At 45.6% G+C, this 13061-nt stretch overlaps 1 protein-coding gene across 2 annotated transcripts in view; it reads left to right on the forward strand.

Moving 5' to 3' along the window:
* ltn1 (listerin E3 ubiquitin protein ligase 1) overlaps positions 1–13061 on the forward strand; it is a 268450-nt gene that overhangs the window by 133654 nt on the left and 121735 nt on the right. For both annotated transcript variants that reach the window (XM_072514034.1, XM_072514036.1), the window contains exon 17: positions 12035–12191. In XM_072514034.1, the coding sequence (XP_072370135.1) occupies positions 12035–12191 (157 nt within the window). The remainder of the gene's footprint in view (positions 1–12034; positions 12192–13061) is intronic.

Consider the following 13061-nt stretch of genomic DNA (forward strand, 5'->3'; position numbering starts at 1 on the left):
ATTGCATCAGAAGAGATGCAACAGAAACGGAGAAGCTTGAACAGTAGAATGGAATTCTCCCAGGAAGCTTGTTGTGAGAAAGTACAGTTTTGGTATCTGTGGTCTTGTCATGACTTGATTGATAACCCATTCCCAGGAGTGTAGTCTAAGAATTCAAGAAAGGGAGGGGAAGAGACAGAAATGCACAGTGTGTAGGTGAGAGAAGGATGGCAATTGTAGGCAAAGTTGATGAAATTTTCCAGTTCAACCAAGAACAGAAAAGAGCACCAATTAATTCTTCTTCTTCACTGATCATTCAGAACAAGTATGATTATCCACCTGAGAAACTTTGTGTTATTGGTCATGGGTTCTGTGGATTCTTGCATGGCTGATGAGCCCGATTGGCCGCACACTTGGCAGGTGTTTCCAGGAGGTGAGATTGGTCCTTGGATTCTAGATCACTGGTATTTCTTTCTCGGGCTCCGTTTCTGGGCCTCCCCTTACAGCCGGGCGTCCTCGAAGAATCGTGTCCCTTCAAACAGAATGTTCCTCCAATTAGTTCTCTTCTGAGCAGGGTCTCTCAGGCATTAACGTTTATGCTGCGTTTCTTGAGGAAAACCTTCAGGGTGTCTTTGAAGTGCTTCCTTCATCATCCTCTTGTTCGGAAGCCTTTCTTGAGCTGGACAAAGAAGATTTGTTTTGGCAATCGGGACTCTGATGTCCTATGCACAAGACCGACCCAGGGGAGTTTGTGTTGGATGATCATCGCCTCAATTAATATACTGTGAAAAAAGGTGTACATCAAAGCATTAGAAAAAGATTCCACAAAAAACCGGTGCAGCTCAGACTAATATGGGTTCCCACAGCAACATTTGTTATTTAGAGAAAGTGAATATACTTAAAGAAGAAGTTATTCAATATAAGAATAAGTTCAGTCAGGTGGAGGAGTGTGATGGTGGATAGGGGCAGATGGTGGTGATGTGCTTCCAGTCAAGGAAGAAGCAGAGTGCTCTCAGACAATCCTTGTGAAGATGGAAGTGAAGGAATATTGGACATGTTGAAAAGGAGAGATTCGGACTAGAAATCTGGAAATTGATAAAGTGACTGAGGACGCCAAAAAGTTACAGGCATAGATGCTGTTATGATCTCCGTAGGGGAACCATAAAGTAAATTTACTCAACAATCCCCAAATAAAGAAATTGCTAACAAGATTTCACTTTTTGTAACTTTAACATTAATCCGAATCAACATAAATTACCTAGCGAATTGCGATTGGGACGAACTAGAAATAGTCGCAGTGTCAGGGCCCCAGGTTCGATTCCCGGCTTGGGTCACTGTCTGTGTGGAGTCTGCATGTTCTCCCAGTGTCTGCGTGGGTTTCCTCCGGTTGCTCCGGTTTCCTCCCACAAAATCCCGAAAGACGTGCTGTTAGGTAATTTGGACATTCTGAATTCTCCCTCTGTGTACCCGAACAGGCGGAATGTGGCGTCTCGGGGATTTTCACGGCAACTTTATTGCAGTGTTAATGTAAGCCTACTTGTGACAATAATGATTTTTATTATTATATGACAGACTATCTCATGAAATTCCAAGCATCACTCCTCGCACCAATGTGACAGCATGTACAATCTCAGTCTTTCCAATTCTGACTCGGGTTGGCTCTCCCACTTTCCCACTTGGGCCCTTGACCCTTGTTCACTGGCAGCGGCATTCCATCCAAGGCCCCTGGAGATGATTGTCACCTGAGGGGCACACCCCTGTAGAACATGCTCAGCAAGATTCACAACAATCTTGATGGCACAGATTCCCCAGAGATTCCTTTATTCAACTGCTTTGATACCCCCTCCCGCACCCCCTATTACACAATCTCATTGGCTCTAGCAAAACTAAAGCAACAGCAGTTAAAATTGTTCAATTCAAAATCCCTGCTCCAACCCCGTCTTTGGCTTTTTGTCTTTTTTAACTCTGTTACACACATACGACTTCTTACTGTGCCTTCTCCATTCCCCTTTTATTGCAGTTCTCCTTTGTGTGTAGTTTCACAGCTTCTATCTTAATTTCCTTTCTATTCCTGCTCCCAGATCAAGATTCGCCAGGCCACACGGGCTTGTGTTTTTAATTATTATTCAAGAAAATCACAATTGATCCCCTTACAATTGTTGCGACTCTTAAAAGTCTTTTTCAGGCATTCTTTAAAACAAATATAGATTCCACAGACACTAAAAAAATTACATATTTTTTGTACTGCGCTGCTTCCAGGTCAAAATGTGAAAAGAATGGGCAAGAGCAGGGGATTAAGTGTTGAGATGGGAAGAATCAGTCCAGTGGGGCAGGAACAGAATTAAATGATTGGTCTACCAGGGCAGTCCTGTTTCTGGAAGAAGGTAGAAGTGGGTTGTTTGAGGTTGGGGGATTTGACAATGGAATGAAGATGTCCAGAGGCGGTGAAGTCAGTGACACATCCTTTTCTTAAAAAAATATATATTTTATTCAAAATTTTGTGGCCAAACATAACAGTACATAGTTTTTCTTTTGAACAACAACAAAGCAATATAAATAACCGTGGCCAATTTTAAACAAATAAATAAATAATATATAAACAAAAACAAAACTGAGTGGCAACTGCCTTGTCAAAAATAGTTACTCGCCAAAGATACAATCCAACAATCCAATATACATTACCTATAACAAGTGTCTATACATATACAATGACATCCCTGAGAGTCCGTCCGGTTCCTCTCTCCCCCCCCCCCCCCCCCCCCCCCGGGTTGCTGCTGTTGTCTTCTTCTTTTCCATTCCCTTATCTTTCTGTGAGGTAGTCGACAAACGGTTGCCACCGCCTGGTGAACCCTTGAGCCGAACCCCTTAATACGAACTTGATCCGTTCTAACTTTATAAACCCTGCCATGTCGTTTATCCAGGTCTCCACACCCGGGGTTTTGGCTTCCTTCCACATTAACAATATCCTGCGCCGGGCTACTAGGGACGCAAAGGCCAAAACGTCAGCCTCTCTCGCCTCCTGCACTCCCGGCTCTTCTGCAACCCCGAATATAGCCAACCCCCAGCTTGGTTCGACCCGGACCCCCACCACCTTTGAAAGCACTCTTGCCACCCCCACCCAGAACCCCTGTAGTGCCGGGCATGACCAGAACATGTGGGTGTGATTCGCTGGGCTTCTCGAGCATCTCCCACACCTATTCTCTACCCCAAAAAATTTACTGAGCCGTGCTCCAGTCATATGCGCCCTGTGTAGAACCTTGAATTGTATCAGGCTTAGCCTGGCACACGAGGACGATGAGTTTACCCTACGTAGGGCGTCAGCCCACAGCCCCTCCTCAATCTCCTCCCCCAGCTCTTCTTCCCATTTCCCTTTCAGCTCATCTACCATGATCTCCCCCTCGTCCCTCGTTTCCCTATATATGTCCGACACCTTACCATCCCCCACCCATGTCTCTGAGATCACTCTATCCTGCACCTCCTGCGTCGGGAGCTGCGGGAATTCCCTCACCTGTTGCCTCGCGAAAGCCCTCAGTTGCATATACCGAAATGCATTCCCTTGGGGCAACCCATATTTTTCCGTCAGCGCACCCAGACTTGCAAACGTCCCATCCACGAACAGATCTCTCAATTGTACTACCCCAGCTCTTTGCCATGCTCCAAATCCCCCATCCATTCTCCCCGGAACAAACTTATGGTTATTTCTTATCGGGGACCGCACCGAGGCTCCCGTCTTTCCCCTGTGCCGTCTCCACTGCCCCCAAATTTTCAATGTAGCCACCACCACCGGGCTTGTGGTGTATTTCTTCGGTGAGAACGGCAACGGTGCCGTCACCATTGCTTGTAGGCTAGTCCCCCTGCAGGACGCCCTCTCCAATCTCTTCCACGCCGCTCCCTCCCCTTCTCCCACCCACTTACATACCATTGAAACATTGGCGGCCCAGTAATAGTCGTTTAGGCTCGGTAGTGCCAACCCCCCCGTCCCTACTACGCTGCAAAAATCCCCTCCTCACTCTCTGGGTCTTCCCGGCCCACACAAAACTCATAATACTCTTCTCGATTCTCTTGAAAAAAGCCTTCGTGACCACCACCGGGAGGCACTGCAACACAAAAAGGAATCTCGGGAGGACCACCATTTTAACCGCCTGCACTCTACCTGCCAGTGACAGGGACACCATGTCCCATCTCTTAAAGTCCTCCTCCATCTGTTCCACCAACCGCGTTAAATTAAGCCTGTGTAATGTACCCCAATTCTTGGCTATCTGGATCCCCAAGTACCGGAAGTCCCTTGTTACCTTCCTCAACGGTAAATCCTCTATTTCCCTGCTCTGCTCCCCTGGATGCACCACGAACAACTCACTTTTCCCCATGTTCAATTTATACCCTGAAAAATCCCCAAACTCCCCAAGTATCCGCATTATCTCTGGCATCCCCTCCGCCGGGTCCGCCACATACAACAACAAATCATCCGCATACAGAGATACCCGGTGTTCTTCTCCTCCCCTGAGTACTCCCCTCCACTTCCTGGAACCCCTCAATGCTATGGCCAGGGGCTCAATTGCCAATGCAAACAATAACAGGGACAGAGGACATCCCTGCCTCGTCCCTCTATGGAGCCGGAAATAATAAGACCCCCGTCCATTCGTGACCATGCTCGCCATCGGGGCCCTATACAGCAACTGTACCCATCTGATATACCCATCTCCAAAGCCAAATCTTCTCGGCACCTCCCACAAATAATCCCACTCCACTCTATCAAATGCTTTCTCGGCATCCATCGCCACCACTATCTCCGCTTCCCCCTCTGGTGGGGGCATCATCATTACCCCTAGCAGCCTCCGTATATTTGTGTTCAGCTGTCTCCGCTTCACAAACCCAGTTTGGTCCTCATGAACCACCCCCGGGACACAATCCTCTATCCTCGTTGCCATTACCTTGGCCAGAATCTTAGCATCCACATTCAGGAGGGAAATGGGCCTATAGGACCCGCATTGCAGCGGGTCTTTTTCCTTCTTTAGGAGGAGTGATATCATTGCCTCTGACATAATCGGGGGCAGCTGCCCCCTTTCCCTAGCCTCATTAAAGGCTCTCATCAGTAGCGGGGCCAGCAAGTCCATATATTTCCTATAGAATTCCACTGGGAATCCGTCTGGTCCCGGGGCCTTCCCCGCCTGCTTGCTTCCAATCCCTTTCACTACTTCCTCCGTCTCAATCTGTGCTCCCAATCCCGCCCTCTCCTGCTCCTCCACCTTAGGAAATTCCAGCTGATCCAGAAAGCACATCATTCTCTCCTTCCCTTCCGGGGGCTGAGCTTCATATAATCTTTCAATAAATGCCTTGAACACTCCATTCACTCTCTCCGCTCCCCGCTCCATCTCTCCTTCCTCATCTCTCACCCCCCCTATCTCCCTCGCTGCTCCCCTTTTCCTCAGTTGGTGGGCCAGCAACCTGCTCGCCTTCTCCCCATATTCGTACTGTACACCCTGTGCCTTCCTCCATTGTGCCTCTACATTACCCGTAGTCAACAAGTCAAATTCTACATGTAGCCTTTGCCTCTCCCTGTACAGTACCTCCTCCGGTGCCTCCGCATATTGTCTGTCCACCCTCAAAAGTTCTTTCAACAACAGCTCCCTTTCCCTACCCTCCTGCTTTCCTTTATATGCCCTGATAGATATCAGCTCCCCTCTAACCACAGCCTTCAACGCCTCCCAGACCACTCTCACCTGAACCTCCCCATTGTCATTGAGTTCCAAGTACCTTTCAATACACCCCATCACCCTTAAACACACCCCTTCATCTGCCAATAATCCCATGTCCATTCTCCAGGGTGGGTGCTGTTCTTTTTCCTCCCCTATCTCCAGGTCCACCCAATGTGGAGCGTGGTCCGAAATAGCTATAGCCATGTACTCCGTAGCCGTCACCTTCGGGATCAGTGCCCTTCCCAAAACAAAAAAGTCTATCCGTGAATAGACTTTGTGGACATAGGAGAAAAACAAAAACTCCTTACTCCTAGGTCTACTAAATCTCCAGGGGTCTACTCCTCCCATCTGCTCCATGAAGTCCTTGAGCACCCTAGCTGCAGCCGGCCTCCTTCCGGTCCTGGACCTTGATCTGTCCAGCCCTGGGTCCAGCACCGTATTAAAATCTCCACCCATTACCAACTTTCCCGCCTCTAGGTCCGGGATGCGTCCCAACATACGCCTCATAAAATTGGCATCATCCCAGTTCGGGGCATATACGTTCACTAAAACCCTCCCCTTGCAATCTGCCACCCACCATCACGTATCTGCCCCCACTAATGACACATCCTTTTAACTAGTTTATTAACCTATTTCTCATTCAAGTCCCTACCGATACATCCCCAAATAAACAATTTTTAGCAGCTCCTAGTATGAAAAGCTAAATTTATGCCATAAATTCAATCAAAATACAATAAAATAAATTAAAATGTAAATACTATGTCCCAATTGCTCCTTTTGATACTCTGTTTAAAATTTAGAGTACCCAATTATTTTTCTTTCCAATTAAGGGACAATTTAGTGTGGCCAATCCCCCTGCCCTGCACATCTTTGGGTTGTGGGGGTGAGACCCACGCAGACACGGGGAGAATGTGCAAACTCTACACAGACAGTGTCCCAGGGCCGGGGTCAAACCCAGGTCCTCGGTGCCGAGATGCAGCAGTGCTAACCACTGCACCACCGTGCCAGCCCGTTCCTTTTGATCGTAACCACGTTCCCTTTGGCTTTATGCATTCTACCGGTTTCTCACAGCTGGAGACTGATCTTCCAAATCGGATCAAATTTATATTATCTTAATTCCATGCTGGGTTTTCACAAGTATGGTCATCCTCTGACATATTGATCACGTGGTTATTATTCATATGTGAACATCAACTTTAATTGCTCGCAGACTATTCCATAACAGCTTTCATAGAGTGACAATTACAGGAGCAAACCTTTGCACTTCCTTAACTCAGTGATATATTAAGACTGATTACAGCACTCCTAACACAATCTAGATCTACTAATTCAGCACAGACTGAGTTTCTAACCTTAACCTCCTGGTCTTTATGACTTCACCTATTTGCGAATAAACTTATATTGAGGTCTCCAGTCATCTCGCATTTCCCTGTCACTGGGCCAAGACCACGTTCTGCTGGAGCGTGTGGTGGTTGGTGTGAAACTACCACCCGACGCTATAAAAATCCATGCAGAGGCATCTTACACTCCAACCCCACCTCACTCACCCAAATGAATTTCAAGACCTGGAACATCAGGACCCTCATGGACAACCGCAACAGCAACAGACCTGAACGTCGCACCGCCATCATAGCCCGGGATCTTGGATGCCACAACATTGACATCGCTGCACTGGGCGAGACATGACTGGCAGGAGATGGCCAACTTAAAAATTAAGCTGGCGGATATACCTTCAGTGTTAGAGTTGGGAAGGACACAAGCCTTTGGAAAGGCATGTTAGGCAGGGAAGGCATGGGGAAAACGAGCGCCAACGGAGTTCTCCGCCTGACAAAAGAACATGACCTGGTATTCACAAACGCGCTGTTCAGCAGAGGGACAAGCAAAAGACCTCATGGCAATATCCCCGCTCCAAGCACAACCAACAAGCCAGAGTTGCAGAATGCTCACAGTGCCTCGTCCGCCTTAAAAGCCATCTTGAACAGCACCTGCAAGGAGACGCTCACGCCCAGGAAACACCAAGACTGGTTTGACGAGAATGATCAAGAGATCCAGGATCTCCTTGACTACAAGCACAAGACTTTTCTGAACTGACAGCTCCATCAAAACTCGAGTGAGAGGAAACAAGCTTACAGGCAACTGAAGGCTAAGGTGCAACAAAGAACCCGCAACCTAAGAACAGATGGTGGGTGGAAAGAGCACTGGAGATTTGACAACTCGCCAGTAACCACTATGTGCACAGCTTTAGTACGAACCAAACTATCCACGGTCCGAGTCCCCTGGGGCCCACCCCACTCAGCCCAAAACGGAGAGGCGCTCATCAAAGGCAGAGAGGCAATGCCCGCTGGGGAGAGAACTTTGAGGACCTCCTCAACCAAGACGCAGCCTTTGACACAAGAGCCCTCGACACCATTGCTGAACACTCTTATCAGCACATCTCACCACAACCCCAGCTCGCCATGGGTTGAAAACGCCATCCGACAGCTGAAGAACAACGAGAACTCAGGTGCAGGTGGAATCCCTGCAGAAGTATTAAAATGCAGCGGGGATGAACTCTTGACAAAAATCCATAACCTCATCATCCTTGTCTGGAAAGAAGAGAGCATGCCGGATGATCTCAAGACCGTCTTCAAGAAAGGAGACCGGTCCAACTACAGAAATTACAGAGGAATTTACCTGCTCTCAGCCCTGGGAAAGGTCATCGCGAGAATGCTTCTCAACCGCCTCCTCCCAGTGTCTGAAGAGCTCCTCCCCTGGTCTCAGTGCAGCTTCTGCCCATCAAGAGGCACAATGGACATGACCTTCAGCGCATGACAAATCCAGGAAAATGCAGGGAGCAGCATCAACTTCTGTACATGGGTATCTTGGGTCTCACAAAGGCCTTCAACGCGGTCAACCTTGAGGGACTGTGGAGCGTCCTTCTCAAATACGGTTGCCTGCAGAAATTTACCATTCTCTGCCTGCACCACGATGACATGCATGCTGTGATCCTCACCAACAGAACTACCACAGACCCAATATGTCTGCAAACTGGCTGCGTCATCGCACCAATGCACTTCTCCATCTTCCTCGCAGCAACACTCCACCCCATCACCCTGGAGCTACCCTACCGGACAAACTGTTCAACCAGGCCAGAACCAAGACCATCCCAACCTCTGTCATTGAGTTGCAATACGCAGAGGACGCCTGAGTGCACACATTCAGAGGCCGATCTACAAATCATTGTCGACGCATTCACCGAGGCATTTGAGAGAATGGGCCTCGGACTAAACATCACAAAGGTTCTCTTACAGCCCACTCTTGCCACACATAACGCAACGATCAAGCTCCATGGTAAGCCCTTGGACAATATGGATAATTTCCCGTACCTCGGGAGCCTCCTCTTGGTGCAAGCAGACATTGCCAATAAAATCTGACATTGACTCCAATGTGCCATGCTGTCTTCGGACGCCCAGAGCAGGCATGATCGCCGCTCTCCTATATGCATCAGAAACATAGACAATGTACAGCAGACACCTCAAATCCTTGAAGAGATATCACCAATGCTGTCTCCACAAAATCCTGCAAATCTGCTGGCAGGATAGGCATAACAACGTGGGCGTCCTCTCTCAGGCCAATATTCCCAGTATCAAGACACTGGTCACGCTCGACCAGATGGGTGGGCCACATTGCCCGCATGCCCGACAGACTCCCAAAACAAGTGCTCTACTCGAAGCTCCACAATGGCAAATGAAGCAGTGGAAGGAAAGCCCAGAATCCAGAGAGGGACCCACCCACCTCACCATGCTCCGCCTGCCAAACCTGAGGCAGAGTCTGCAGATTCAGGATTGGATTTTTCAGCCACTCTACAACCCATCTCCCTTGAGTGGAAGCAAATCATCCTTGATGCTGAGGGCCTGCCCAAGAAGAAGATTGAGGAGCTCCAATACCTTTTGGATTATTGAAAACCCAGTGAACGTTTGCCTCTTTTTCTCCATTGCTTCTGAGCAGATGTGTCAGGTGGCAAAAGTTACCACCATAGTTTTAGTTCTCACAATGATGGCTAATGTTAATAAAATAACTGTTATTACAGGACATGGAAGCTTTTTCACAATAATTGACACAGTGACCTAACCACGTTACAGGATATGAAATCTACTTGCCATGTTGGAAGAAGTAAATCATCCAACTCTTAGTTAATATCAATTTTAATGATATATCAGTAACATTGCTAACCAGTCACCAAGCTCTTAATTAGCTCTTAATTACTTTTAACAAAAGCAAATTACTTCAATTAATCACTATTTGTCGATGTAATACTTGTCAATGTACTCTGTTGATTATTATTTTTGTCTACTACTGCCATTAGTAGACAAATGGCAGTAGTAGACAAAAAAACGTACTGTGTACGTTCCCATGGTCGTGGAAAAATACATTTCACTACTTTTGGTACATGTGACAATAAATCAATCAATCAATAATTGATTTTTTTGACAAGGTTTTCCAATGTTTTAAGATTACCAGCGAAGGTTCACTAAATTGGTCCCTGGAATGAAAAAGATATACCATGATATAAAACTGAATAAATTAGACTTATATTCTCTGGCTTTTGGAAGAATTTAGAAGAATCAGGCAATCTCACTGAAACCTACAAAATTATGAAGGGGATTGATAAGGCTAATGTTCAGAATTTGTTTTCTGCTGGCTGAGGAAACAAAAACATGGGAGCATGGCCTCGGGATAATGGGCTGATCATTTCTGACTGAGAGGAGGAGGAATAACGTCACGTAAAAGATTGTGAATTTCTGGAATTCTCTATCAGAGTTATGGATGTTCAATCATTGAAAACATTTAAGGCAGGGGTGGACAGATGTTTAGTGTCTCAGGAAATTAAGGTATATGGGGAGTGGCAACAAAGTTGAGTTGAAGCCCAAGATCAACCATGGTTGTATTGAATGGGGCAGCATGGCGGCTCAGTGGTTAGCACTGCTGTCTCACGGCGCCGAGGACCCGGGTTCGATCCTGGCCCCTTGTCACTGCCCGTGTGAAGTTTGCACATTCTCCCTGTGTCTGTGTGGGTCTCATCCCCACAACCCAAAATGATGTGCAGGATTGGTCGATTGGCTATGCTAAATTGCCCCTTAATTGGAAAAAATGAATTGGGTCCTCTAAATTTATTTTTAAAAATATTGTATTGAATGGCAGAGCAGGGTCAACGGAGCCACATCGTGTAGTCCTGCTTCTATTTCTTGTGTTAAAATGTTTTTTTGCGTAGCGCATTGTACATTCTGCTCTTTTCCCATTGCGTTTGTTCATTTCTTTGCTTCAACATTGTTATATTATTCGTAAAGAGCTAGGAACTAATTGTTATGTAAATATACATCCCGAGGTGTCACTGCGGCCCTGCAGTCAACTACCAACTAACAATGTATCCAATATATCAGTCCGCCAGCCACATGGAGAACTGAAAGAAATACACTAGATGAAGCTCCAGCATTTTGAGCTAAAGTGTGATTATTTCGAACTTATGGGAACCAGAAAACGTAACAGACAAGGATGAATAATATGAAGTTAGCAGATTCCATGGTAACCTTCTCAGCCATGTCCCTTGAACACTGCATTATATGTGTAACTCTTCTGCACTCTATGTTGTGTTTCATTTGTTTGTGATTGCTTTCCTGTCTGCTTCCATAAGGTTAATGATTTTTCTATAAATAAGAGAGTCATGTAAACATTGGAGCAAAGATTGAATTCCATAACGGGGTTTTTGTAGTGAGGCTTGGAAATGAATAAGTGCCAGGTTTGTTAAAGTAGTGTCATAATGTTGTCTCTTGTGTATCATGCCTCAGGTGTTGAGCATGTTTTCTTGAATTTCCAATGGCCATCACGATGGATTTTAAGGATTAATAATGCTTTCTTGGGATTTTGCAACTATCCTTTTTCCCTACTACACACGTGTCCAACATCTAGCACACACAACCTAAATGACCTTATTTTCTGGCTTTTTTTATTTTCAAAGTACTGATGCAAGACTCTTCATGAGATCTTGATAGCCTACTCACCTCATCCAATGCTTCAGTCATCAGTCTCTCCTCTCTTCATCCTTTATATCAGTAACTGATATGTTCCTATCAGGTGGGGTGGAAAATAATATGTTAAAATTAATTTCCATTCACTATTTATATGTGTTTCATGCTGGAGGGCACAATCAGATAGATTGAGTAGCTTAAACATTTTTAGAATTGTGGAGCCAATCTGATTTGGTTTGCAGCTTTAAAAATGTGGCAACATAATGTTGTGTTGAAATTGAAAAGAATCCAGTATTTTATTTCATTTCCACAGATATTCTGGAAACTCTTACATTTTGTTTTTGTTTTTACTAGTTGCTGCAGAGATGTTGTACTCTTTGCAGTGGTGTGAAGAAATGAAAGACTTTTGTCCTACTATTTCTCAGTACTGTGAGCTGCTACTTCAATTCAATATTACACAAGAGAGACTAAGGAAAGCTTGCAGCACACTGTGTGAAACTCTCTTCAGCAGGTAAGCAAACTCATTCTGTGACTGAGCATATATTAACTCTGAACTCTTATTGCATTGTATTATGACGTTTTATTTTTTATTCATTCATGGGATCTGGCTAAGCCAGCATTTATTGCCAATCCTAATTGTCCTTGAGAAGTTGCTGGTGAGTTGACTCTTGAATTGCTGCAGTCCTTGTAGTGAACCCACATGGGAGGGAGTTTCAGGATTTTGACTCCGTGAACGAACAACAATATATTTCCACGTCAGGATGATGAATGACTTTGAGGGGCATTTTCAGGTGATGGTGTTCCCATTGTGACAGTCGAGGAGTATTCTACCTAAGATCTTCCCGATTAGTTGAGGTTGTAAGCTACCAGACAAGGTCTTGTCAATATCTAAAGTAAGACTCACTGTTTGGAATGTCTAATTATAGTATCAACAATGTTCCTTGCTTTCACTACCTTCGGTATACGAGAGAGACTATCACTTAGGGGGCTATCTTATCCTTAACTTCGACTAAATATTTCTAGATCTTGAGAGCCAGGCATGGGTAAGTGACCCTTCCGATAGCCTCAAAGGGTGAGAATATGATGAGCCTTAGTTTAATGTGACTCTTATTTATTAAAATAGACATGGATTTCTATGGTAAACTATATACGCAATTTATTTAAAGAATAAGGGTAATACAAGTATTTTTGATAAATGATACAGTTTGACAAATACAGGATATATGATGACTTAGCCTGTGACCTCACTAACTACATAATTGCTTAAGCTATAAACATCTCATACTTACATCGACTAGTAGTCTCGGAGTTCGATACTCAATCAAGAGTAGAACTCTACGAGTCGAGATAGCAGCTTGGCCAAATAAACACCCAGCAATCT

This window comes from Scyliorhinus torazame, chromosome 8 (assembly GCF_047496885.1).
Source record: "Scyliorhinus torazame isolate Kashiwa2021f chromosome 8, sScyTor2.1, whole genome shotgun sequence".
Taxonomy (NCBI): Eukaryota; Metazoa; Chordata; class Chondrichthyes; order Carcharhiniformes; family Scyliorhinidae; genus Scyliorhinus; species Scyliorhinus torazame.